At 44.6% G+C, this 27830-nt stretch overlaps 1 protein-coding gene across 18 annotated transcripts in view; it reads left to right on the top strand.

Moving 5' to 3' along the window:
- NRXN1 (neurexin 1) overlaps positions 1-27830 on the top strand; it is a 1598206-nt gene that overhangs the window by 367396 nt on the left and 1202980 nt on the right. For 13 of the 18 annotated variants that reach the window (XM_084829233.1, XM_084829223.1, XM_084829218.1 and 10 more), the window contains one exon: positions 1181-1225. The exons of the other annotated variants lie outside the window; for them this stretch is intronic. In XM_084829233.1, coding sequence (XP_084685359.1) covers positions 1181-1225 — 45 coding nt within the window. The remainder of the gene's footprint in view (positions 1-1180; positions 1226-27830) is intronic. 18 annotated transcript variants of the gene reach the window in all.

Genomic DNA, 27830 nt, shown 5'->3' with positions numbered 1-27830 from the left:
TCTTAGTATGTTGAGTGGCATAAAAGTAAAATAAATGGATGGATGGATGGATGGATGGATGAATAAATAAATAAGTACTTGTCTGGGATATATCATTTGCAAAGACGCTTATGGTATGGGTGTGACCATTCACTGTATGAACCTGGAAGGAAGCAGGAGGTTGAGAAGAGCGATGGAGGCAATTTTCACGTCTTTGTCCTCCTTGTGAATATTTTTCCCCCCTCTTAGACAGGCTTTTGAGCCTGATGAGAGATGGTGCACTGGTGGAGGCTGGGCTGGTGCTGGAGAGGCCATAGGATTTCTCATATCTTGGCCTTTCATCTCCTCTCCCTTGCCCTCCCTGCCCCCTTTTCCATCCCTCCAAGTCTGCGTTTGTAACTTCAGTAAGCAGCCAGTGTACTTCTTCCCATGGCAGCTGCAAGGGGACACTGGAGTGGGATCAGAACTCAGAGTCCCCCTCCTGAGGGCATAGTGGTGTCTGCAGCTTTGGGAGGGGGACTCTGAACAATCCTATGGCCCCTTATGCTCTCCCAAGGACCATAGGATTGCTCTCTTGATTAGAGTGTTATCTTGGATTGGTCTTGCCAAAGGCCTGATAAATATGGCAAATATTAAGGGGAACAACAGGCAACCTTTTTCAGTAATTGCACATGCAATGAGTCATATGAAGTTGTATGTACAGCCATAGCTGATTGGTGTAATTAACTGCATGCAGAAACGTTGGCCCTACACCCATTCCAATGTGTCGAATGCCGTCTGAGTTAGTATCTAAGGATAGAATGCCATAAGGTATATTGTTACATTATTGTAATGAAACACATTTGGCAGCCTAGAAACTGAACCAATGAGCTCTCTGTGTGGTCTAAACACAATCTGGTCTTTCTGGACTAACCTAGTCAATTGCCAAGAAATGCAGGGGAAAGTTTAGCATTTTGGTTTAATAAAACAAAGGATCTGGATGATTCCAAAGTCATGAGAGTAGTCTGACTTCAGGTATCTGTGATGTAACCTGTTAAGTATACTGTTGAAAACTGGTGTTAGGCGTTAGCAGAAAGGACTTGAAATGCTGGTAGAATGCCCCCAGCCCTGCCCTGGCAAAAGCCATTTAGGCCTGGGGCTTTGTGATTTTTAGCTTAGTAATTAGTTGTTTGATTTCATTTTCTGTTATCTCTTGATTTAGAAATTGCTGCTTTTTTTGCAAAGCCTGAACCCCGATCCTATCCAGGTAAGTATGAAATTCTGTTTCTTTGGATCATTCTGTGGTTTATACAGGAATCCATAAATGAACTTGACACACTTGCAGTCCCACTAAACTGGTTCTGTATAGGTTCTCCTAACACACTGAGCTGGGGCCATATTCTTGTCCTCCTCCCTTCCCACTTCTTCTCTTCCCAGCACTAGTTCATGCTGAGTGTGTAAGCTCCACCTCCTTCTCACTTTCTAGCATGGCCACTGCTCAGTGCACATACTACTGTTGCCTGCCCCTGACACATCCCTGCCTCTTCCACATCTGCTAATCAGAGCAGAATGCACACAGGGGAGCAGCAGAGAAAGAGGAAGCAGCCTCTTCCCAGCTCCAAGTTGAGGGAGGAGGTTGGAACATGACCTTGTATGTGGTGCTGCAATTCAGAGAGTGTCTCCAAAGTACAATGCAACAAAGATGATTTCCTGCTCTTCCCCTGAGTTTGGAGATAGAGCAGGGGACCACCCCTAATCATGTTGCCCTTCAGAGTTCTCTCCTCCCAAAGTTCAGCATGAACTTGCCAAACATTTGTGGGACCCTAGGTATATAACTGTGCATGGAATTCAGCACATTTCTTATAAATGTTTATGGTATGGTATAATCATGTGGTGTTATGTAATCATTTATGCCACTTGCTGTTAGTGATATTTTGTAGCCAGTTTGCATTTTAACCAATTAGGCAACCATTTAGAATTCTTATTTCCAAATATAATAAGACTGGTTTAGATAAATCATCACCTTACGTATGTTATCAGTGCAAAAGAATTCCAGTCTCTTCCTTTTTGTCTAAAGGATTCTTTAAAATCTGCTGCTACAAGTTCTTTTCTGGTTTCTCTCTCTCTCTCTCTCTCTCTCTCACACACACACACACACACACACACACACTTGCTAATCTGTACAAGTAAATGTATCTAGCAACTTTATGTTGTTGTTGTTCTGTTGACACTTCCTTCACGAATGAGCAAGCCTCTCGAAAGCTCCATAGTATCCTGAATGACATCCTGAGATGAGTCCAGGGTATTTTTACTTTAAAATATTCCTTACTGTCTCTACCTATTTTATCTGCCATCTTCCCCCTGCCTCCCATACCGTGTTATTCCCCAGGTACTAGAGATTGGTTGTGCTTCATAGATTTGCATAGTGATTATCACTGGGAAATGGTCAGAGATAGTTACTGATGCTATACTAAAATCAGCAATCACCGGCGACCAATTGGGTGGAGATAAAAGAAAGTCAATGTGAAATTATGTGTTGTGACAAGCTGAGTGATTCACATAGTCTGTTCTACGTATTAACAATGCACCAAACATTACATTGTATGTACTGAAAACATCTGAAATTTGCAAGCAGGATAATTGCTGGTTTCTTATTTGGGGTCAATACAATATTGAGATCCCTCCTAATTAAATTTCTCCATTATTGAATTGGATCCATTGTTCACCAACACCCGCTAAAAAGAAAATGTGTGTTGTGTTAAGGCAATACATGGACCAAGTGTAATCCATTTTGCTTTAATTTTGCCCATTACAAAAATATAACAACCTCTTTGTCAGCCTTCCCCAACCTGGTGTCTTCTAGATACTTTGGACTGCAACTCCCAAAATTCCTGACCAATTACTATGCCCCAGCAGATGGGAGTTGGAGCCCCAGACATCTGAAGAGCACCAGGTTGGAGAAGGCTGCTCTTGGATCTTGCATAATTTCTTCCAATTCAAAATCCAACCTTCTCAAGGTAATTATTGCTATGTGAGACTTGGGAGAACCTGAAGCTCTGTAATAGCCGCCCAGACCAAGAGTATTTTAGCAGTCTGCTGTTCTAGCTTTTGTGAAATGTTTTGGGGTTTTTTTGGAGGAAAACAAGGTCAAGTTTCCCTTGCTTAAGATTTTTGGGTTAGTTGTCATTGTTTTGCTAAGTGATAAGAACACTCAAAATCTGAAGCACAGATGGAAAGAACTCAAAATCCAGCTAAATCCCTTTCCTCCCTTCAGATTTTGGGATTACACAACCCCAAACATTCAAATGTTGATTATGGCTTTGAAGTTCTTCTATCATAACCTTCATGTCTGTAGCGATTCTGATGAGAAAAGTCAGAACAGTATTTGAGACCTTAATTCACTTCACCATTAGATGTACATATTACTGATAGGTTACTAGAGACCACTGAGACTTTCTGTTCTGGTGGTTTAATTGAAGCTGACAGTTCCATGGAGAGATCCTGTTTTATTTGCTTTAAATGTTTTATAATTTCTGTCACTGGGTCCATGGGCCAACTTCTTTGGTAGTTTTGGCCTTCTTGGGCACCATACCGTGAACTTCATTTTCTCCTGGCTCGATTTTGACCACTGAGTTGTGGCATCAAAACAAGATTTTAGGCTCTTTTCTCACTTCAGCAGTAGTCTCTGCCATGGGCCCAGTAGTCTCTGCCATGTGCCCTTTTATGAATAAAAGTATAAGGGCACATTGGTGATTAGGATGTTGTTGTTTAGTCAGGTTTCATGAGGATCTTTCAAACTATGACTCCATCTGGCTGCAGTGGCCTCACCACCCCCACCCACAACACATTGTAAGGGGGGATATGAGGGTTTGAAAAGATTTGGAAAGCAAATCTAATCCCTGCATTACCCACATATACAAAATTGCACTGATCTCCAGCATATCACTGGAAGTCCATACCACCAGAGGTGATTCCTTCAGCATCGATATTGGCTGTACAATCTCCACAACTAACAAAGCTGAAGGAAATATATTTTTTTCTGCTTTGCCATATTCTTCATGGGTTTCCAAGAAGCAGAGGTGCAGATGTACCTTAAGAGAAAAGGGAAAAGGCTTGTCGTAAGCCTTGGCAGCGTGACCAGCTTTCTGATTGCTTCTAACTAACAATATTTCACCAATTTTCAGGAGGGCACATAGATTTCCTACAGTTACAGTTAGGATGATGAATGGAATGGACTTATGCCTCAATCAAATTTCCTGGGTGGAGGGGGGCAGAGACTCATTGCCAGCTCACATTAGAGCTGACCTGAAACTGTTCTTCCCAAATGGATTTTCTTCCGATCTGATGCTCTTCCTCATAACTAGAATTAATAAGGAACTTACTTCTTTAGGCTGTGATTCTATATTCACTTATTGGGAGTAAATCCTCTTGAACTCAATGGGACTTACTTTTAAGTAGACATGCATACTCTGTCCTCAGTTATTGGGAAACTAGCCTTTCCAAACAACTGGATGTCAAATTAATGGAAGGCCATCAGCTACCCTTGAGAAAGACTCAACGGATTTATACAGGAGGGGCTTCATTTTGTTAATCTTTACAACACTGCCCATTATATGCTGCTTTTGCAGCTTTCTGCAGATATAATGTATGTGTATATAGGGATTTCTAGTGTGTTTTCTTTGGTTCTACATAAGAACGCAAGAAGAGCCTTGCTGGGTCAGACGGCAGGTCCACCTAGTCCAGGATTTTGCTTCCAGTGCTAGCTAGCCAGATGTTTGGGGGAAGCTTACAAGCAGGGCATGACTGTTATGGCCCTTCTCACACCTCTGATATTCAGAGGTAACCTGCTTCTGAGCAAGGAGATTCAATTTAGTTATAATGTATCTTGCTCAGCGACCATCTTCTCCCCCTTCTTTTTCTTGCATTTGTTTCCCACTGCCCTGTCAAAATAAAATTATTGGTAGAGCTATTTTAACTCCTTAGGTTGCAGTGCTCTGTTTGCAATGAAGAGAGTAGAAAGAGGATCTGTGTGTGCAACTCAGTGCAGCTGTCTCATAGGCTCTCTTCCCACCCTTCAGTAGATATCATCTGATGGGGAAATAACTGCCATTTTCGGTGGTGCATTGAGTCAAATTCACTCCAAAATAAGGAAATGAAAGTTTACTGTCAAAAGATGTGAAGAAGTACACTTACTCCCCTTAGATGAAAGCCATCATTAGCTGATAAAGAGCTGTTTGCTGTAATTTTCGACTCAGTCCTATTCACATGGAGTGTGTACTGCTGATAATAATGAGCAGTGAATTTGACCATGTTCACAGCTTTCGCCTGATGATGAGCAGTGCACAATCTAGAATAACATTTTCTGGAGAGAAATAAAGCACATGTGGTTCGTGCTTGTCTCTAGATGCACTAATACAGTGCATGAATCAGATGGGTCAACTTTTGCCTGGTTGTGGGGGGAGAGCTCTCTCAGCTGCAGATCCTACAGAATGAGTGAAGAACCGAGGACTCAAGGGCCAAATAGCAGTCCTTTGGAAGTCCCAGTATAGCTCTCCAGGGGTCCCCAAAAGGTCATGCCCTCTTCCCTTTGTCCACCCCCTTTTCCCCAACCATCAAGGGTTTGGTAATTTCCCTACTTTTATGAAGATTTCCCCCTAATCTGCAAGGTTGAAATGCCTCTCCAAAGGCTTAGTTACTGGCACTTAGAGATGTAAGCTAAAATATGCTGATATTTTTAGTTTTTTGGCCTGCCCCTTATGCCTTTGGCTCTGTCCAGTACGGGAATGCAGCCCTCGAGAATTTTTTCCAAAACGAAATTCAGACCTTGGCTGACAGTTTCTGCAGCCCTGTCCTACTGCTTGATACTGTGAGTGCGGCAAAAAGCTCGAAAGTCCACCAGCTTTTGGGCTGGGAAAAATCTAGTCAGTATTGTGTGACCTAGATTGGGAAGGGCCATGTGTATATCCCACACTACAATACACACACTCGCACCAGTCTGCCCCAAGTTGTGCGAAATTCTGTGGCCTGCAGAAATTATGTAAACTAAGAATTCGAATTTCTCTGCTTTTGCCTCATAATTTGCTTTTACTATGTTGTGCAATTCTGCTCCTCCATGTCTTGGGGATGGGAGGGAAGAAGTTATACAGGCCACTAAAGCCATGCCTCTGACCATTGCAAACCTTACGTGGTAATTCCAGACCCCAGGGCCACCCAGAGAGTTTATGAAGCCTGGGGAAGGTGCATTGTTGGGGCCTCCCTACAAGATCACATTAATTTGTGTACAAAGATGGGCAACCACATGTGAGAATTCTTGCAGACACAGACCACATGCATAAAGTCCACCAATATTTCCTTTAGCTGTCTTGTGATGTCTACTCCTTTCTTTTTCATTTTCAGAAATTGTTCCTGCACATCCCATTTTCTATCTTTTTCATGTACATATCGTATGATAAATACCAGCTACTCAGCATGCAAGACATCATGTTTCTCATCTATGATGTTTCCACAGTAGCAAGCATGTCTCAGCTCCTCAATAATTCTAGGGATGTCGGAGAATTTCTCCACGAATCTCCAGGAGGCCGAATGCCAACACATTCAGCCCCCCGAAATTGGTGGGGAAATTCTCCGACACCCCCTCCCGGGATGGGACTTACCTCGTGCGAATGTCCCTCGCATCAGCGGGTCCCGGCGGCGGTTCGGCGGCGGCCGGTCTTCTGACCAGCCGCCGCTGCCGCCATTTCCAAGTAAAGTAAAAAAAAAAAAAGCACGTACGCAAATGGCGGCGCCCATCCCAAAGTCAGCTGTGATAGGCTACGTAAAGATTTATGTAGCCTATCACGGTTGACTTTGAAAATCTAGCCATGATAGGCTACATAAATCTTTACGTAGCCTATCACGTGTTTGTTTGTTTGTTTTACTTTACTTTTTTCTTTCGCGGCTGGGGAGACGGGGCGCTCCCCCCTGGCCAGAACTTCGGCAGGGAGGGATGGGGCGCCTCCCCCCCGGCCAGAATTTCGGCGGCCAGGGGCGGGGCGCCTCGCCACCCACCAAGAATTTCGGGGGGAGAAACGGAGCACCTCCCCCCCCAAAAAAAAGCTGCGGGACCAGGTAAGGGACGTTCGTCTATCCCTAAATAATTCTATTTAGTACTTTGGCACACAATGCCAAATACTCATTCTGTCTACACCAGGAGATGCATGCATTTGATGCCCCATAACAGTTTCAAGGTGGCATTTCAGACCTGGATTGCATTTACTGATAAACTTTACAGGCACACACCACAGCCATCATGCTGTAGGGTAGAATGTGATCCCTGGAATGACAATTATTCCTCTGTGAGAAACAGGGTAAGATCAAGGAGACCTTGCAACACTTTATACCACTTTTCCTTCTCTGAGTGTATACCATTTTCAAGAGCATTGTCAGTGGGCTTCTCCACATGGGGTTTTTATCCTGCAGTTGAGATTGGTCACTCACAGACGTTTGTGGGTCCTTTACATGACATCATGAACTGTCAGGGTTGCCTCTGAGTGCAGGGACTGGCAGAGTAGTTCCAATTCTGAACAGGAACCATCAGACATGGGGGAGGTAGTTTCCCAGGCTTGTCCAGATATGGCTAGGCAGACTCCTCAGGTTTCAAAGGTCCAGCTGGATGGAGAGGGCCCCTCTTCACCCTGCCCATGAGAGACAGCAAACAGGGAGAGGCAGGGCTTGGAGAGCCTGAATGCATAGATGCCAGGTACAGATGCAGGACCAAGAGAGATGGCTGGGGCGGAACTTAGACGATCTACCTGATTGGCCCAGCATGAACAGCTGCACTTAGAGGCCTCACGAGAAAGAGGGAGACCTCCCCCCACCCCTTAAGTTAGGATAGTGAGCCCACCTTTTCCTCAATCGGTGGGCAACTTTTGTAACTATCTTTTCAACCGCCTGAAGGCATTTCCTTTGTAGACTGAGAGTCACTGAGAATTTGCATCTGTATGACCCATTGAAGTAAATGGATTAAAAGCCGTAGACTGAAGCCTCTTGTCTGTGTTTGATTTGGCATTTGAAGTTCAGTGGGGGCAAAAGGATCCCTGACATCAACCTCCAGTGCCTGTCCCATGCTTTCTGATAATTTCTATGGCTTTATTTGAAATGGAGGTAATGAGCTAATAAAAAGAAGCTATTTGAATCAGGTTGAATTTGGGCATGTAAAGAGGAAGTGGTGCTATAAGAACAGCACCAGCTAGTGGCTGTATAATAAAATGTATAGAACTCGCAGATAAAGCCAATCCTCCCCGCAAAACTAGGAAATGTGTGTGAAGGAGCCCATCTTAATCCTACAAAGAATATGGAAGCAGAAGCCCCAGTAAATCATGGGATAAGAAGCCTCTGTTTGGAGAAACCCAGTGACTCCTTTCCTACCAAGAACATTTGCAAGATCTTTCCACTGTAAGTAATGTTGAAGATGACTAGAATTGGCCTTGTGACTCTTTCCTTTGCCATACGGTTTCCTCTAATGATCATTTTTACACCCTATGGTGGAATCTGGAATGATAAAGGACTTTTTTTGGTCCAGATCTCAGTAGAGGCTGCATGGATAGTAGAACAGGCCAGTTGCCCCATACTGGGGCAGTCCCTTTTCATACTGTTGCCACCATTGGTCAGAGTCTTGCAGAAAACAGATATAGGGAATGAACCTTTGGAGGAATCCTGTGGAAAGCGTGCAGGTTTGCGTGCTGGGCCCTTGGACACCATTAGGTCATAGGTCTCTGTGACCTATGAAGATGTCCCAAGTGGCTGGATCAACATTTCCTGAAGCTCAGGAGTAGACCCAGAAAACAAATCAGTTGTCTCATTTTTCTCATCTGATGCGTTGTCCGCTTCAGCTTGTACCACCAAACCACTAATTTTCAAATTCTCCTACTACACTCCTTACTTTCTTTGTGACATGTTCATAATCAGAGTATTCCTTATCCCCTGCAAACAGTGTACCACCCGCTGCATCACCTGTTCCACTCACCACTTCTTTATTTCCTTTCACCGCTCATCCAGACTGATCCAGTGTTTGCCTCCCCTTTTCTCACTGAGCTTTTTTTCTCCTTTGTTTCTTTTCCTTTTGCTGCCCCAGACTAATAGATGCACTTTGTTGTTTCTTGTATAGGGGAAAAGGGAAAAGCAGTCAGGTTGTGCTTCTCTCCTAAGTACCTCCTCCAAATTCCAAACTATTTCTGGCAGAGCTGTACTCTCCTAAAAGCTTTGTCAGGCTCACTCAGAATCTCACAGGTCTTCTGGTTGTGGCCTGCCTGCTGGCTTTCTAGATTCTCCTGTAGGCCTGACTTCTCCACTTGAGGCTTGGCTTCACACCACTCCTAGGCCATTCTCTGTGGTAACTACCACAGAAATTGACAATAAACCCTGAAACCTGGCCTGGGAAAAATCGTAAGGTTGCTTATGACCTTACAGATTGGTTCAGACAGACTATGCTACAGTTGTGTAGGCTTAGGAAATAAGCAAGTCCTTTCCTTCCAGCCATTCAAGGATACATTTTACATTTTGAGTTTGCCCAAAGGAGTAAAAATAATTCAGATTGAATGTGCAGCAATACTTTAATCACCTAAGTAGCCCTGCTGGATCCCCTAACTCAACAACAGAGCATGTGTTTTGCATGCAGAACATCCCAGGTTCAGTCGACAGCTAAAATGATATCAGGTAGCTGGGTTGGGAAATACTGTAACCTTGGAGATCCACTTATAGCCAGAGCACCCAGCACTGGGCCAAATAAATTACTGTTCTAACCAGTATAAGGCAGATTAATATGTTAACTCATATATGTTCCTCTGGCATCTTACCAGGTATTTCCAATTCCCATACACTTTCAAGCATATTTATGCAACCATAAGGGCTAGAAACATATTTTCTTTCTCATCTTTTGAAATGAAAGCTTAGAATATTAAGAAGTTGAATTCTGAAGTCAAATAACACGTCCTGCTTCTGTTGAACTGCAGCCCTGACTATGATGCGCACACAACACCCATATATCTAATTTAATAGTAGTTTGATACAAAAGTCAGGGACAGGGGAGTGAGATCACTAGTCCTCTTGATGTAGATGAAAGTGTTCTTAGAGTTGCCATTCACCTGCCTTGAAAACCTGGGCAGATCTGAACGCTGTGAGGTCACCAAGGGCCCATCTGATCTTGCAATGGTGAAACACTCCTATGTTACATCTCATTTGGATTACTGCAGTGAGTTCTACGTGGGTCTGCCTTCAAAGACTGTTCAGAAACTTCAGCTGGTTCAGCATACTACAACTAACTAAGCGATTGACCTGGGCCAGTTCTGTGTCTTAAAAAAGAATGATACTTTTTAATTAATTTGAAATGTAAAATAAAAAATCTGTACATCTCTACTAAGGTGTAAAACAACAACTCCACCTCCTACAAATATGAATCTGATTACAATGTATACTGAACATTAAGCAAAGACTATACATAGAATATGTATCATCAACCCATCTGCAGTATAGCCCAGAATATACTTAAAAACAAATGTAATTATATTGAACCTTAAGACTGAAGAGATTGAGCAGCACTGAATTCCCTAAGCTAGCTCACATGTGAATGACAGACAGCTCCCACATCTTTGCACTGCAGGTCAACAAGTCCTTTTCTGTTACCTCAGAAACAGACCACAGATTTGAGTCTGCCAGACTAGGTTCAAGCAAGGCCCACTTGGCTATGAACTCACTGGACCATATTTGCACGTCCAGTTCAAGATCCCCCTGTATTAAATGGGAATTATAAAGTGATGGATAAGCAAAGGCAGCCCAGTGTGTAGTGCAGTTAGGTGATCAAGTTCCTGATGTAGAGAACGGGAGTAGCTTAGGGACATGACCACGAGAGAAGATCCACAGTTTCATCTTGGACAACATGGAAAAGCTCCACCAGTTGAATGTGGTAATTGTCACATGTTGAGCCACCTTGAGCCAAAACTTCACCTTGAGCCAAAACTTCACCTTGAGCCAAACATCATGTTTGACTCAAGGTGCTTCTCCATAATGTCTGAAAATGGAGATTAGGAAATATCCTTTGTCACAGATAGAATTCAATAAGGAGTGTAAAGCACACTCTGCAGACTGCTGCGCTAAAGACAAGCTGCAATAGTAACTGTTTGCTTTCACTGAGTAGCCTTTGCACATTAGCATTCAAGAATGTGAAAGACAGTAAATGTGTTGGTTGTCATCTCCCTCAGATAGCCGTCTCATCCATGCTCACATCTTCTAAAACCTTCCCCCAAGACCTCAGGGGAGTTGCAGGTGCAAACGCCGAGTGCAGCTGACCTCTACAAAACCTCTCCTTGCTCCATTAATCACACTGAGCCCATTTGCAAAGAAAATACTTGGAGTGTTGTCCAAAAATCCACTTTCATAGTGTGCTTGCCAAGAAGTGAAACACAGCAGAATTCAAAGTAGGGTGTGTGTGTGGGTGTGTGTGCGTGCGTGCGTGGGCTGGGGATGGGGGGTGTTAGACAATGACACAGTGTATCATAGTCCAAAAGACTGTTAAGCAGGAGAAGATGTCAATGAATAAGCTATAGCATTCTCTAAAGAATTCTGTAGAAAGAGCAGAACTCACTCAGATCTTCTACCAACTTCCCCCTTCCCACTCCCGCACATAAAATGAATCAAAATCATAATCAAAATAATGCAAAGTGTGACAAATATCCACAGCAGGTTGGGGGGTGAGGGTTGCTAAACCAAGACTTGGCATTACCCTCCAATGGTGCTGGCTTCAGGTTTTTTGGGGGGGGACTTGTGCCCTAGTGGCCCCCTCCCTCAGTGAGTGTGCCTTTTTTACCAGGAATGTCACCAGCTCCTCCTCCTGCCGCTGTTCCTTATCATTGCTACCACTTGCATGCTTGACAAGCAGAGAGGCAATAAGTAAACAGGAGATGGCATCTGCCATTTCTCCATCACATGATGCCCATTGTCTGAGCCAGAGTGAGAGGAGGGTGAACAAGGAGGTTGCAATGGTGAAGAGGAGGAGCAGGTCCAGGGAGGCCCTTCTCAATAACCCCCCTACTGCAGTGTGGGCCCTCTGCAGGTGTCCAACCTTGCCAACCCATGATGCCCACCCTGGCCTCCTTACATATTCTAGGCTGATTGCTTCCTTACTCTGATTGCTTCCTTTCTCTAGCTCTACACATCACCTATATCCATTTATTCTTCAGCAGCCGAATAATAAACGGATATAGATGATGTGTAGACCTGGAGTAAGAAAGGTAGTTCTTACGTTATGGCTGCCATGTGGAAACTACTGGAAATGGTTCTTGGTGTCAGTGACTCCACATGGCCATAGCAAGTGAAACCTGCTCAATATGTGGTGGCTTCATTGTGTGCGTGCTAGGGATGGCGGAGAATTCTGCCACGGATTCCAGTGAGGCCGAATGCACTGGCATTTGGCCCGCCGGAATCCATGGTGGAACGGCCTCCTGCCCCCCTGCCCGCCCCGCGGAACCCCCCAGGATGGCACTTACCTGGGGCGGATGCGGCAGATGTGGCGGCGGGTGCGGCAGCAGGTGTGGCGGCGCGGCAGCGGTGGTGGCAGGTGCGGCAGTGGCGGGGGCGGCGGAAGGTGTGGCGGTGGTGGAAGGTGTGGCGGCGGCAGGGGCAGCAGTTGCAGCAGGGGCGGCAGGTGCGGCGGCGGCAGGGGCAGCGGCAGAAGGTGCGGCGGCGGAAGGGGCAGGGGCGGGGGCGGCAGGTGCAGCAGCGGCACGTGCGGCAGCAGGAGCAGGGGTGGGGGCGGCTGGTCTCCTGGCCGGCTGCAGCTGGGCTCAGCGTACGCAAATGGCAGCAGCTACGGTGGCCGCCATTTGCGTTTGCTATTTTTCACCGTTCTAGCCTATGTAAATATTTATGTAGGCTAGAATGGCGAAAAATAGCAAACGCAAATGGCGCCCGCCGTAGCTGCCGCCATTTGCATATGCATTTTTTTCTTTGCCTTGTTAGGCTATGTAAATATTTACATAGCCTACCACAGTTAAGTACAGGGACACAAACAGCGGCAGCTATGGCTGCCGCCATTTGCGTCCTTGCTGCCCAGTGGCCGGATGTCTGGCTGCTGGCGGAGCCGGCCAGCGGCTCCGCAGAATCCCCGCAGAGCAGAGCCAGCCGGGCAGGATTCCGGGGGGAGGGACGGAGCGCCTCCCCCCCGTTGAGGATTCCGGGGGGAGGGACGGAGCGCCTCCCCCCCGTCGAGGATTCTGGGGGGAGGGACGGAGCGCCTCCCCCCCCACCGCGAAGCAGATCTGCGAAACGATAAGTGATTTCCGTACATCGCTAGTGCATGCACATTAGAGTTGTAACTGTTCTGCTGTTGACTGGCGCCATAGTGGAGAATAGCTGCAAGGTTCTCTCTCTATCCAAATAGTTGCCTAAGGCTCCAGCCCTATTCTGGCTTGGGAATGAGCCTCATTGCACTCAGTGGGTGTTGCTTTTTGAGTAAGCCCCCATAGGACTGGGCTTTAAATGCTGGGAATGAGATGAAATTATGAAGTTATTTCAGGATGCGATTGGGGGTGCTTAAGGAATTCAGTCTTTGTGAGTTCTGATACAAAGTGGTCTGATCCATTACCTCCCAGATTATTCTGCGACCAGAATGTAGTTATCCTTTGAATTCTGGGCTTCTCCAAATTTTGTAATGCAGTTCTTGGCTATGATGATAATGATAGTGATGATGATGCAGTTCTTGGCTATGATGATGATGATAGTGATGATGATGCAGTTCTTGGCTATGATGATGATGATAGTGATGATGATGCAGTTCTTGGCTATGATGATGATGATAGTGATGATGAAGAAGAAATCCATTTTAAAATGTATTTTAGGAGAAAATATATTCATGAATGTGTATTTTGAAAGAAAATAATTTCAAAATGCAGTATTCTGTAAGAAGATACATTAAAATGTGTCTGTAAATACAAATGTCCGTGTATGCATGCGTGCACCTGCCTGAGAATAAGTCCCATTGACTTCAGTGGGCCTTGCTTCTCAGTAGACATTTCTATGACTACATGGAGAATAAACATAGTTGAATTACCAGAAAAGTAAGCATGATGTGAGAATCTATGCACATGATATGAGTATTACGTATATGAAAGCTTTGGTGTCTTGTGAATAATTTTGCAATTTATTTGTAAATATCTTTGCAATAAAGATTTCTTATCACACTGCATTAATTAGCTTACCAATGCCACAGTGTCTGTATCATTAGAGGCGGTACTTTCGGCATTTCATTTTTTTCTGACCTCACTGTTTAGAGCAGTCTTCCCCAACTGGGTGCCCTCCAGGTGTTTTAAACTACAAATTCCATCATCCCTGACCATTGGCATGCTAGATGCTGCTGATGGGAGTTGTCCCAAAAATTGAAGGGCACCAAGTTGAGGAAGGCTACTTTACAGTCCTCCCAGCGGTTTATATATACCTGTAATTCATGACAACACTTAATGCACCTCATAAAGTGGACTGTGGTCCATGGAAACTTATGCCATAATACATTGATTAGTCTTTAAGGGGACACCAGACTCTTTGATCTTGTGTGGGATCATCAGCAACAGGAAGTGGAAGCAACTTCTGGAAGCACCACCCTCATCTAACACAACAAAAAGGTGTGTGTTTGGTCTTTTCTTTTCTACCATGGACTTCTGAGGATTCATTTTCCATTAGAACCTTCTTGTTATTCCCCCCCCCCCCCGCTGTTAAAATGTGGTCACCATTTGAGATGCTTTCCTCCTTTCTTTTGGAGCTGGGAGGGGGTGCCTCAGTCTTTCCAGAACTCACCTCACATGTTGTCAGAACACATTAAAAAACAAACTGCTCACGCAGTGGGATAACTGATATGACACTGTGTGGCTGAAGTGCTAAAAGCTCTCCTCTTTAATTGATCAGTCACAGCACCCCTTGTTGCTACACAGGTGCTAAAAGTATCAGCTGACCCTTGTGTTTCAGTTCCATTTGTCTGAAGCAGTTCACACTGGCTTGCTCATTTCATGTTTCCTCTTGAAGAGAATAGAAAGCATCTCATGCCCACACTTGGCAAATCAGACAAGCCAGTCCTCCTAGGCATGTTTATGCACAATTCCTGCAGAACTAAGTGTGTAATTGTTTCCCAGTAACTGTGCATAGTACTGCAGCCATGCAGCCAATCCTATTCCTGTTCACACTATATAGAAGTTTGCAATATATAGTTGTAAGTCCCACTGATGTAGTTATGCTCACCCCATTTCTGCAAGTGCTGAGAAGTCTTAAGGGTGCAGCCGTTATCCAGGTTTGGTTTCCATTGGAAGTAGGTCAAGGGAGGCTTATTGGGGGTTAGTAATATTTGAATTTATTTACAATTATATCTTTATTATTATTATTATTATTATTTATTGCATTTCTGTACTGCCCCATAGTCAAAGCTCTTGTTGAGCATACATAGAGGCACTTAGCTTTAACATTCCAACAGAGAGACAAAGTGCACTGTTCCCACATCAGATTTCTAGGGAAACAACCAGCAACCAAAAATACTGTTAGCTTACTGTTGGTTCTTTATGTCTGTGTTTTTCTCCATTTCTGTTTGACTCAAGCTTCGGTCTTTATTGCTCTTTTTCACACACACACAAGGCTTGCCCCTCCTCCTGGGGGGGATCTGGAGGAGTCGTCTTCCCTCGCTATCTCCAAGCCTTCTTAGACTATTCTTCTTGGAAATGGAAACACGTCACCAGGCTATTAACACACCTTTGTCAAGTCCAGGTATTTCCTCAGGGCAACTAGGGGTGGACGAAAGTCCCTTACCTGTCGTCGAAGGACGTTCGCGGTGGGGGGGAGGCGCTTCGCTGCTCCCCCCGCGAAGTTCAGGCCGGGGGGGAGGCTTCCCGCCTCACCCCGGCCGAAATTCAGGCCGGGGGGGAGGCTTCCCGCCTCGCCCCGGCCGAAATTCAGGCCGGGGAGGAGGCTTCCCGCCTCACCCAGCCGCGAACGCGAAAGTTAAAAAAAAAAAATGCCCCCTGATAGGCTACGTGACGATTAACGTAGCCTATCACGGCTAGACCTGCAAAATCAGCCATGATAGGCTATGTCAATCGTCACGTAGCCTATCACGGGTGACTTAAAAAAAAAAAAAAAGCGCATACGCTAATGGCGGCCCCCATAGGGAGCCGCCATTCGCGTTCCTTATTTAGTCGCTGTAGTCTACGTAAATGTTTACGTAGACTACGGCGAAAATAAGGGCAATGCAAATAGCGTTGCCGTTATTTTCGCCGTAGTCTACGTAAATCTTTACGTAGACTACAGCGACCAAATAAGGAATGGGAATGGCGGCTCCCTATGGGGGCCGCCATTATCCGTACGCGTTTTTTTTTTTAAGTCACCCGTGATAGGCTACGTGACGATTGATGTAGCCTATCATGGCTGACTTTGCAAATCTAGCCATGATAGGCTACGTTAATCGTCACGTAGCCTATCAGGGGGCGTTTTTTTTTTCTTTGATTGCAATGGCGGCGGCGGCAGCCGGTCGAAAGACCGGCTGCCGCTCCTGCCCCGCTCGAACACCCGCCGAACCGCCGGCCGGACCTGCCGCCGGGAGGGACATTCGGCGAAGGTAAGTCCCGTCCCGGGGGGGGGGTGCGGGGGGCGGGTGTGTGTGGAAGATTTCTCCCCGAAACTTGTTCGGGGGGCCGAACATGTTGGCGCTCGGCCCCCCGAAGTTTCGGGGAGAAATTCTCCGCCATCCCTAAGGGCAACCCACACAGACAGTCCTGCTCACAAAAAAACATGACAGGAAACTCAATCACCTGGTTCACATGATCTCAGCATGGTTTACAAGCCACTGTGGGTGTCAGCTGCATGCTGGCCAGACAGCTTGCTGTGTCTCCAAACCCAGTGGTATAGCTTGTTCAAGGGGGCAGCAACCCTCAAATAACCCATGGGCTGTTGTTGGGTTATTTGAGGGTTGCTCCCCCCCCAAAGAAGCAAGCTAGGCTGCCCAGGTTTGGATGACACAGCAGGCCACGCCAGCGAGGGCAATTAGGGAAATCCACTGGCACATGACTGGCACACATAGAGAGAAAAATAAGCCACCGTAGCTTGTTTCCCTTGCTGTGATCATGCGACTTTGCCCAGTATACATTGGGGTCTTCTTCCAAATAAATAGGGGTTGCTGCTTTACAGAGAAATACTAGGCAGTGCCTACTCATGTGTGTATTCCACTGAAATCTTAATCCTGACCTGAGCTGCTGGTCTTAAGATGTGTGGAGAGGGTTAGAAAGGGATGGGATGTCAAAGAAAATCTTAAAATTTTCTTTGACATCCCATCCCCTTCCACACAATTTCGAATTGCCTTGCTTGTTGTTGTTGTTGTTGTTGGTGGTGGTGTCACATTTATATCCCACCTTTTTTCCTCTTGCAAGGAACCCAAACTGGCTTACGTGGTCCTCCTCCTCTCCGTTATATCCTCACAACAACCCTGTGAAGTAGATTAGGCGGAGAGTTAGTGACTAGCCCAAAGTCACCTGGCAAGCTTCATGGCCAAGTAGGGACTAGAACCTAGATGTCCCAGTCCATCACTCCAGCCACTTCACCACACTGGCTCTTTATGAACTCTTTCAAAGGGGGAAGGAACCACCGTGGTCTCTTGCAGCTCATAATATTATGACATGTCGTATTGCCTTATCAGGATTGTATCCAATGTCAGTCTCACATCTCATTCATTTGATTGGGTCTGCTCTAAGTAGGACTAACATTGGGTACAGCCCCGTGTTTCAGGTTGCCCTTCATCATTCCACCTGCATTTGTCCAAATCCTAGACACTATTTACAGTTTGGACAGCGCTGTGCCAAAGCTTCCCAACGGTGATTACTTTAAGGATCCAGTGAGCTATGGATAAGCCCAGGGATACTCAGGAGCCTTTGGAACACGGAAACTGATATTTTTGGTTCATCTAGCCCGTTATTGCCTACACTGTCCAAAGGGCCATCTTCAGGGTTTCAGATGGGATTCTTTCTTTCCTAGTCTTAGCTGGAGATGCTGGAGTAGGGATTGAATCTGGGACCATCTGCATAGAAAACAAGTGCTCTACGACTGAGCTAGAGCCTCTCCCTTCATTAGCTTGTTTTATCATTTGGGGACATTTAGCAGGTGAAGAAAATAACAGCCTAGCTGCTCCTGTTGCAGCTAGGCTTGGTTTTGGTTTGTTTGTTTGGTCAAGAGTTTGCTTTTTCATGTATTAAGTGAATTTTATGAATGCATTGGGAACTTCAGCTTACAAGCAGGATAAAAATCCACTAAAAGAAGAAAAATTGTGCAGCTCAGTCTGTGGATCAGTTGGTGTCCAGGATTTAGACAAAAAATACAATGAAATAAACTTGTGCTAAAAGAACATTCTATGTGTATGCACTACAGCATTCTGAATTCTGAGCTACAGAAGAATTTCCCAGGGAACTGAGGTTCAATTTATAATATATCAGAGTATTATGAGCTAGGCAAATCCATATTCTGAACCAGGTAATTACTTATTTCACCAACAGAACTACTTAAAATAATGTAAGCTGCTCCAAAGCAATGGTTCAGGGCAGGAATTTAAAATACAATTTGAGAAACTTGTATGTACAGAAAGGGAATGGAATGAAGACAAAACGAAGCTAAAAGGAGCCATGAAGGCACATGGAAGGCAAGTTAGGGAGCCATCCTATGGAGACAGAGGCCAGCCTCCAAACTCAGGGGCTGACATCTATCCAATGCAGGGCGGCCAGAGCATGGAGGTGATCCTCTCCACCGTGCTCCAGCTGTCCTGGATTTTCAGCTAGATGCGCAATTTCACCAGAGCTGTAGGAGCAGGAGGGAGGGAGGATGCACGGCACAGAGGCATCCTTGCATAGGAGGCTTCTGTGGTCTCCTCCCCTCCCTGCCCCTGGGAACTCCACCTTTTTGCCCTCTCTGCTCCATTTCGAAGCATGGAGACTGGTGAAAACTGTGCCGTGGAGGGCGAGGGGAGTGCGGTTTCCAGGAACCAAAATATCCTATGACCCTCTAGACACTGTCTAGTGGCCATAGGAGTGCTCTCTTACACAGTTTACTGTTGTTGAGGGACCAAAGCTTAGAGTAATGTAGAGCACGTGCTTTGTACACACAATGTCCCAGGTTCATGGACTGGAAGCTCCTGTTTAAAGGTGAGAATTATTTCATTTCTGGGTGTGTGTTTTTAAATAAGAATTTACCAAGATTCACAAATGTCTTCCTATTCAGGACAGAAAGAACTTGAGATTAAAAAAGCTGAATGTGAGAGAAACCAAAGGAGACATGTTAGTCCATCCAGATCTAGGGCTTTGACTGCTTAGCTCTTAAAAGTCTGGATTTGGATCTCTGTGTATTCAACGGTGTTCAGCACCGTGTTAGTGCTGTTGTATTAGTGTTGCCCCCTTTTGTTCTGACAGGTTCCTCATCTTTAACAGCTGCATGGCAGGCGGGTACCACATAGACTTCTCCGTGTTGGAAATAGCTGTTCCTAATTGAATTTGGCTGGTACAGATGAGTGAGACTTTCATTTGATTTTTTTTAATAAGAACCTTTGCAGATTTCGTCACAAAAGGAATGGAAAGAATTTAAGAGGATGATGACGACGACGATGATTATGATTATTTTGATGTGGGAGAAATCAAAACTGGCAGATTCATTTATCTCTATTCCAGTTAAAAAGGATCAGGTGGCAGGTCATTGGAAAGACCTGTGCCTGAATCCCTGGAGAGCCACTGCCAGTCAGAGTACATGATACCAAACTATATACGAGGAGGCATAGCTCAGTGTGATAGAGCACATGCTTAGCATGCAGAAGGTCTCAGGTTCGATCCGTTGGTTCTCCAGGTAGAGCAAGGAAAGAATCCTGCCTGAATCCCTCGAGAGATGCTGCCAATCAGTGTTGACAATACTGGGCTAGATGGACCAATTGTCTGACTCAGTATAAGGCAGCTTCCTATAGCCATATAATCTGACCGGGTATAAGACTGACTCCTATGTTACACATACCAAAGGGAGATGCCCTTGAGCAGGACCTGCTGAACCCCCAAAGCCTAAGCACACCTTTTGTTAATACTTCATAAGGCATGCAAAATGATAAATAAGGCTCTTCTCTTTTAGTGAACTGGCTCCTACAGTTCTGAGCAACTGGCCAGCGAGCTTATTGCTGAAATGTGATGTATTCTCCTGTTGCAGGGGAAACAAATTACACTGTGCTTAAAAACAGGTAATTGCTTCTTGCATCTAATTGATTTCTAGAAATTACAATGCAGATTTGATTGGAGGAAGTGGGCAGGCTACCTGCAATCAGTTCCTCAGTGAGCAGCCCATAAATCATACCACCCTCTCTGCCTGTGTGCATACAGTGAGGGATATTTAAAGGGGCTTCATGGTTTCTGAGCCCTGAAGCATGTGTCTCATCCCACAGAAAGCAGCACAGCAGTGACATCCATCTCATTGCAATGACATGTTTTGACTGTTAAGCTAGAGCATTGGTTTCAGCAGTTGACTAACTAGGATTCGATATTATACCATGCGTATCAGGCAGGACAACATCTTAAGACAGGCTTGAACTACAGCCCACCAGCCAAGGAATTTAATCAATCTCCTGGTTTTGCTGTGACTGCAGAATTAAGTGTGTGTGTGTGTGTGTGTGTGTGTGTGTGTATGGTGTGGCTGACAAGGTGATTCGTGAGGTCTATTCAGCTTGGCGACTCACATGTTGCACAATCCCACTGCATTCTCATGCTAATTTTTATGTCTGTCGAGAATCCTTCACAAGTCCAGCCATTACCAGGCAGCAGCAAGCCCCATCTCTAGTCCTATCCATGCTACAGTGATGTTCTGGAGCTTCTAAGTAAGGTAGTGTTTCTCTAGGATCCTTACATGCAGCAGTCTGCATCTCACTGCTGTATACAAAAATCTGTAGACTGGACTGAATGGATATTAGATATTTTAGCATGAGTGCTGTTCCTTTCCCCCTCACCACTGTCACTTCCACTCTCTTACCTGGCACAAGAGCCTGGTTATCTGCTCTTAGCATTTATCCAGAGAAAGAAAAAAGGATTTGAGGAAGAAGATCCCAGCTGCTACTTGCAGAGTTCCCATATGAGATTTGAGAGACAGAAGTAGGGATGTACAAGAATTTTGTTCCTGCTCACAAATCATGCGAACATGTCCCGTACGCAACCTGCAATGAGAACGTGAGCAAGAATACAAATCTTGGAAAACGTTCACCATTTCCTGAACATGTGTTCATGTTCAAAAGTCCCTCCCCCCATCCACACTTTCACACTTTAGCCTATGGGGGGGAATATGCATTTTGGGGGCTGAGGAAATGCAGTTAAAAAACTGAAAACACATTTTTCCTTGATTGAAAAAAAAAGACACTCATATTTGGGAATGCAAATGAAGCAAAATGAGGAAGAATTTGGCGAATCTCAATGAGCTCAAACATTGCATTTTTGTCCATCTTTACATAGAAGGCTGGGGGATGTTCAGACCTGCTTTTCTTTCCTCAATAGTTTAATGCTATAATCTCAATACTCAATATGACATAAAGCTGCTAATATACTTGACACTGGGACCCTTCCCTTGGGGCCACAGCAGGACCTCCTGGCTTCATATGGGGCAAAAGCTTCCCTTTCTATCATGGGGACACATGGCACTGGGGTGTGTCTCTTTCCATCTCTCCATGCTGAAAAGGTTGTGTGAATTGACCATCCGCTCTGCTGAAATTTGACATCCTTTGCAAATGGCATAATAATGCATGATGAAAAAGACAATATTGAATTAATATCTTCAAGTCTTCATAATTTGCTCGATGTCAAATTTTTGGGTGCAGTGATTAATCCTTTTAGGACATTAAAGAATAGGTATGGTGTTATCCTTAGTGGACCAATTTCTGTTACTGTACGTTTCTGCAAATATTTGAGTTACACAGAATTCATCAGTTTCTGTTTGGTGAAGGGTTCTGTCTAGCCCAAACATTTGCATACTCTGCCTGCAACAAAAGTGGGGTTGATATATGTATGTATATATATATATATATATATATATATACACATACACACACACACATACATACATACATACACACACATATACACACACACACGTGCACATGCACATACACACATGCACACACACACACACACACACACATGAAAGATAGGAAGACTAGCAACAGAGTATAAATATATATATATATATATATATATCCTTTTAAAAAATCCAAAAATTTTTTTCCAGATATTTAATCAGTTTGCCATTGCTATATAAAGATGGTGAGTTGGTTGAATGGCTAGCACTCTGGCATAATCATGCTTAAATACTACAACCTGCAAACCTGAATTCATGTCCCCTGCTGTGGTTGTGTGATTTGATTTCTTGCATTCATAATATGCCCATATTTTCTTTCATTCCAGTCACTCCTCCCCTGCTGAGAAAAACACAGATGTAAATGCAGCTACAGTAACTCCAGTTGCCATCCTCCTTTTCCATATCTACTTATTTTAACAGATTTGAAAAACAAACTAATATACTTGAATGTCTATAGGCATGCAAGCAAAGGGCTGGTCTCGTCTGATCTCGGAAGCTAAGCAGGGTCGGCCCTGGTTAGTACTTGGATGGGAGACTGCCTGGGAACCAGGCTTCCTGCATTGAGCAGGGGGTGGACGTGATGGTCTTGTAGGAATCGTCAGTCCCCAAGATTCTGTGATTTCCACCACCTCCTATTAAAAGTGAGTTCAAAAGTGAATGCATTTTCCTCCTGCCACCACCACCAACATGCCTGAATGATGCTTAAGAGAGGCCACAGCTTAGTAGTAGACCCCTGCTTTGCACGCTGAAGGTCCCAGGTTCAATTCCCAGCTTCTCCAGGTAGGGCAAGGAAAGAATCCTGCCTGAAAACCCTGGAGAGCTGCTGCCAGTCAGTGTCGACAATACTGAATCAGACGGACCAGTGCTCTGACTCAGCATAAGGCTCTGACTCAGCATAAGGCTCTGACTCAGCATAAGGCTCTGACTCAGCATAAGGCAGTTTCCTATGGTCATGTGTTTTGAATAGGGATGTCAGAGAATTCTGCCACGGATCTCGGTGAGGCCGAATGCCAGTGCATTCAGCCCCCCGAAATCCGTGGCGGAATGAACCCCTGCCCCCCCGCCCTGCGAAATGGGCCCAGAACGGACCCTACCTTGGTCAGCCGTTCTGGTGCTCCTCGAATGGCGGCCGCGTCTGCAGCTGCCATTCACGCAACTTTTGAATTGCCATGATAGGCTACGTGAATACTTACGCCATTTGCGTCCCTGCAGAGGCCGTGATAGGCTACGTAAGTATTTATTATTATTGCCTATCACAGCAAGCTAAAAAAACAACAACAGCGTACGCAAATGATGGTGGTGGCTACGGCGGCCGCCATTTGTGTCCTCTTTCTTCGCTGTTTTAGCCTACATAAATATTTACGTAAGCTATTACGGCGAAAAAAATGGGGAACGCAAATAGCGTAGTGGGCACTATTTGCGTTCCTTTTTGATTCGCCGTTTTAGCCTGCGTAAATATTTACGTAGGCTAAAACAGTGGGGGGGGGGAAGGAATGCAAATGGCGCCCACTATGCTATTTGCGCTCCCCATTTTTTTTGCCATAATAGCCTATGTAAATATTTACGTAGGCTAAAACAGCGAAAAAAAGGGGACACAAATGGCGGCCGCCATAGCCATTGCCATGTGCGTATGCTGTTTTGTTTTGTTTTTTACCTGCAGGCTGCCCAGCAGCCGGATGTCCAGCTGCGGGCGGCCCTGGCCGACAGCTCCGCGGAATCTCCGTGGAGCAGAGCTGGACAGTTTAGGATTTCGGGGGGAGGTGAGAAGTGCCTCCCCTCCCACTGCGAATCACCCCATCGAAAAGGTAAGTGACTTTCGTACATCCCTAGTTTTGAACACTGAGCTATCTCTACTAACAATAGTTCCATTTCCTAATGGGCATTTCTTGACAATAATGGTATTCGTAGGGGGCATTTCTTGAGAAAAGGGGCATGCCAACCTCTGATACAGGATGGCAGTACCAAAACAGACCATGGATCCTACTAAGTCCTTGACCTAAAGGCTGAATCTTACTTTATGCAACATCTACAGCGGCACTTATAGCAGCAAATGCTACGATATGAGACGTGGAGATGAGGGATGGGGATGAAATTAGTTTGGTTCACATTGTAATGTGAACTTACCTCATTTCACACTTTCAAACCAATACATGAACTGAAACTCAGTTATCCTTCAAAATTAGCACTTCTCTGAATTTTACAAAGGAGTTCTCCAACCAAAAATGCATACAGAACCGTGTGTATTTGTGAAAATAACATTGCTTGCGAAAAATGTGTATATTAGGCAAACGTGCTTACTAATTGCTTGCAAAAATCACTTGCTAAAATGTTTATATTAGGCAAAAATCATGTACAGAAATATATGTAGTAGAGTAAATGTGCACAAAAATACATACAACTCTTCACACAAACTTTAAAAAACAATCCAAAAGTTCAGGATGTACCAAACTTAACTGAACTTAAGACTGGAAAAAAATGATAAAAGGAGGAAAACCCACGTTGACAGATTCATCCATCTCTAGTGGAGGTACATAAGTGAAAAAACAAGCAGAATTCTTTGATTATGAGGTCCTTGAGGATTCCAAGTGGTTCCTTCACACTCCGTGTAATATAGGGCCATTGAACCCACATGAGAATACCATGTTAATGCAGCTGCCCCCATCTCATCAGTCCTCTAACACTACCTTGGCTCCAATTTGTATACAGCTGACAGTGGCATGGGATGGAACCAAAGAGGAGTGGGCCAGTCCTATAAGATTTGGTTCATGCATTGGAAATGTACAAGGGTGAAACAGAAATTCCCTCGTGTGGCCCACCCCCTTTAAAAATATAGAATCAGTTTTACAAAGCTCAGCAAACACACACAAAATGTGCTTAATTTTGAAAGTTATTATGACAAAAAAATTTTCCATTTTCTGCTGGCAGAATTAGATTGCTCTGCAGTGCAAGGCATGTGGGCTTGCTCCACAACGAGCAAGATAAAAGTCTTCCAAAAGGTGCATTGCCACTTCTTTCTCTAAATAAATATCTCTTATTTTGCAGTTACTCTCTGCTTATTTTATAATATGGAAATCGTTAAAAGCACCTCGGTCCAGTATATCTTTTCACAAAAGGGCAAATGGGGAAAAGAGGATTTTCTTGTTAGGGTACTGTGTGTATGTAATGTATGTATTTTTGTTTGTTTGTTTTTGGTTTGTATAATTAAATTCATGTTGAACAAACAGCTTTCCTGTGGGTAAGCAAAACTCCTACAATTCATACATCTGAGAGATTTGCAAGCTTCAAAAACAGAGTGACACTTGACTAAAAGTATATCTGAAATACTTGGCACATGATTTTTAGAATGTATTGTAAGGCGAATGTTGAGTTCAGCAAGGCTCTCAAAAGTTAGGGTGCAATCCTATGCAAGTTCAGACAGAAAGAAGTCCTACAACTCCCAGCATTCCCCAGCCAGCATGGGAATTTTAGGTCCTTTCCCAGTCTAAACATGCATAGGATTGCACCCTTAGTTGCTTTTGCTGTTAATTTTTTAATAGGCCTTTCAGTGTGCAATGCCTCTAGTCCTCATTATAACCCTAGCAGGTTTGTTCTACGCGCAGAGATAATGGCATAACCAAGATTTCCCAGTGATATGAGTCCAAACCTGATTCTCTCTCATCCAAACCTGTAAATTAATTTGGCTTTAACACATAGAACACATGACATGCCATAGAATCACAGAATAGTAGGGTTGGAAGGGGCCTACAAGACCATCGAGTCCAACCCCCTGCCTTAAATTACTTGCTCCCAATTACTGTCTGCCCCTAATAATTTAATTATCAATTTAATTTGCATGCACCACTAACCCTTAATAATATTTTTGTATTATGAAACTTACATTTTCAGATGTAAAACCAACGGGAAATCAACATTTTCAGTAATACATCAAATATCAGTGTTAATATCAAATTTTCATACCGGACTGAAATAAGACATGTTACCATGGAAAGGGCCTACAAGACCACCGAGTCCAACCCCCTGCTCAATGCAGGAATCCAAGTCAGAGCATCCCTGGCAGATGGCTGTCCAGCCCTGTCCAGCCTTCAGTCAGGGGGAGCCAGGAAATTGGTTCCATTGACTAGCCACTTCTGTTTCAAATGCTTAGAACAACTGGTGGGCAAGCCTTGGTCCATGGGCCACATGCAGCTCTGAAATAACCCCCACAAACCCACCACTCAGCTGTTTTGTGGCCTATGAGAGTGGGGTTGTGATGGGCAGAAGGCATGAGGGGATGACCCCGCTCACGTCTCATATTTCCCATGTAGTAGATTGCCCTCTCCCAGTCCACTCCTCAGCTGTTTGTCAGTCTAGGGCCAGTGCAGCCCCATGCACCATCCCCCACTCCCACAAAAATTGTGCTCCTCGCAGACTGCCACAGCATGTTTGGCAGGATGGAGGTAATGTACTTGTGATGCAGAGAATGATGCACGGGGATGACTCTCCCAATATGCCACTCTTGCCTTCACAGTTGTGATTTCCTAGCCCACCAAACAGCTATTTGGCAGGCTGGGGGGTGGAGGGACACCATTTTAATGGTGCGTCATCAACATGCAATATCTTCCCCATTTAAACCATGCAACAGCTGATAGATGCTTTCCCTCACAGCTGAGCAGTGTGGAAGGGGGGATGTGCAATGGGGTCTCAAGGTGTGCACACTGAGTTGGGGGGAAGGGTGATTTTCTGTGTCTGCATCTCCGACTGTGGGGAAATTGTATGTGTGCGTGTGTGTGTGTTTGAGAGAGAGAGAGAGAGAGAGAGAGAGAGGAAGGGAAGACTGTGTGTGGGAGTTTATACAAAATGTATAAATAAAATGAATAAATAAAGATAAAGGTTAGAAATGCAGGTTCATATTTTAGACCTACCCAATTTAAGAGCTGATTTGGGTCAAAAGAACATCAACTGAGAGTTAAACGGAAGATAATTAAATAAACAAAGACGTTCTCACCCTTCAAATGTCTGCTAGACTAAAATCTGATGTTCTGCACCACTGTCTGTGTTAAAATAAAACTGACTTGTCTAATTCATGGGGATATTGGTTCACCATTTGTGGCTCCTGCAGAGACATTAGTGGGTATAATTAAAATGCAGTGACATCTGGATATGAAAGGAACAGATGTGACACATTGCAGTGATACAGAGACTAAATACATAAGCTTAATGTGCTGATGCATTTACTGTAAACATACATTCATTCAAATGTGAACACCAATGTGCTGATTTCTCAATTCCCAAATAATGTAGAATAAGAAAGGCAAAATAGGTAGGGCAATGTTTTCATTGACCAGCTTCTGCTGGGGAAGAAATTGGTGAGCTTCTCAGTTACACAGAACATTTTGATCCTCTTCCTAAAGACATTCAGCGTGCGTGACCCAACTTCTCCAATATATGATACCCTTATAGGGTGGGATCCCTACCAGTGTCTTCTCTCATCCATCCCCCAAAGCCAGTACTCAGCCAGGTACACTGTTGTTGCTGTTGTTGTTGTCTTTGATCATGCAGAAAAACGGATTCTGTTTTGGTAGGATGCGTTTCGCCACATCTTAATATGAGACATGGTGTTTGTGTCTCAGAGAATATGAATCATCCAATAGCTTTTCTCTGAATCTGCTTAGCAGCAAATAAAACTCTGATCCAAATTGTGGTTTAAGGCTGCAATCCTATACACAATTACCCGAGAGTAGGGATGTCGGAGGAATCCTTTA

This window comes from Heloderma suspectum, chromosome 1, assembly GCF_057233095.1.
Source record: "Heloderma suspectum isolate Gila_16-S chromosome 1, 16-S_ref, whole genome shotgun sequence".
Taxonomy (NCBI): Eukaryota; Metazoa; Chordata; class Lepidosauria; order Squamata; family Helodermatidae; genus Heloderma; species Heloderma suspectum.
This window is presented reverse-complemented; position numbering and strand designations above follow the sequence as displayed.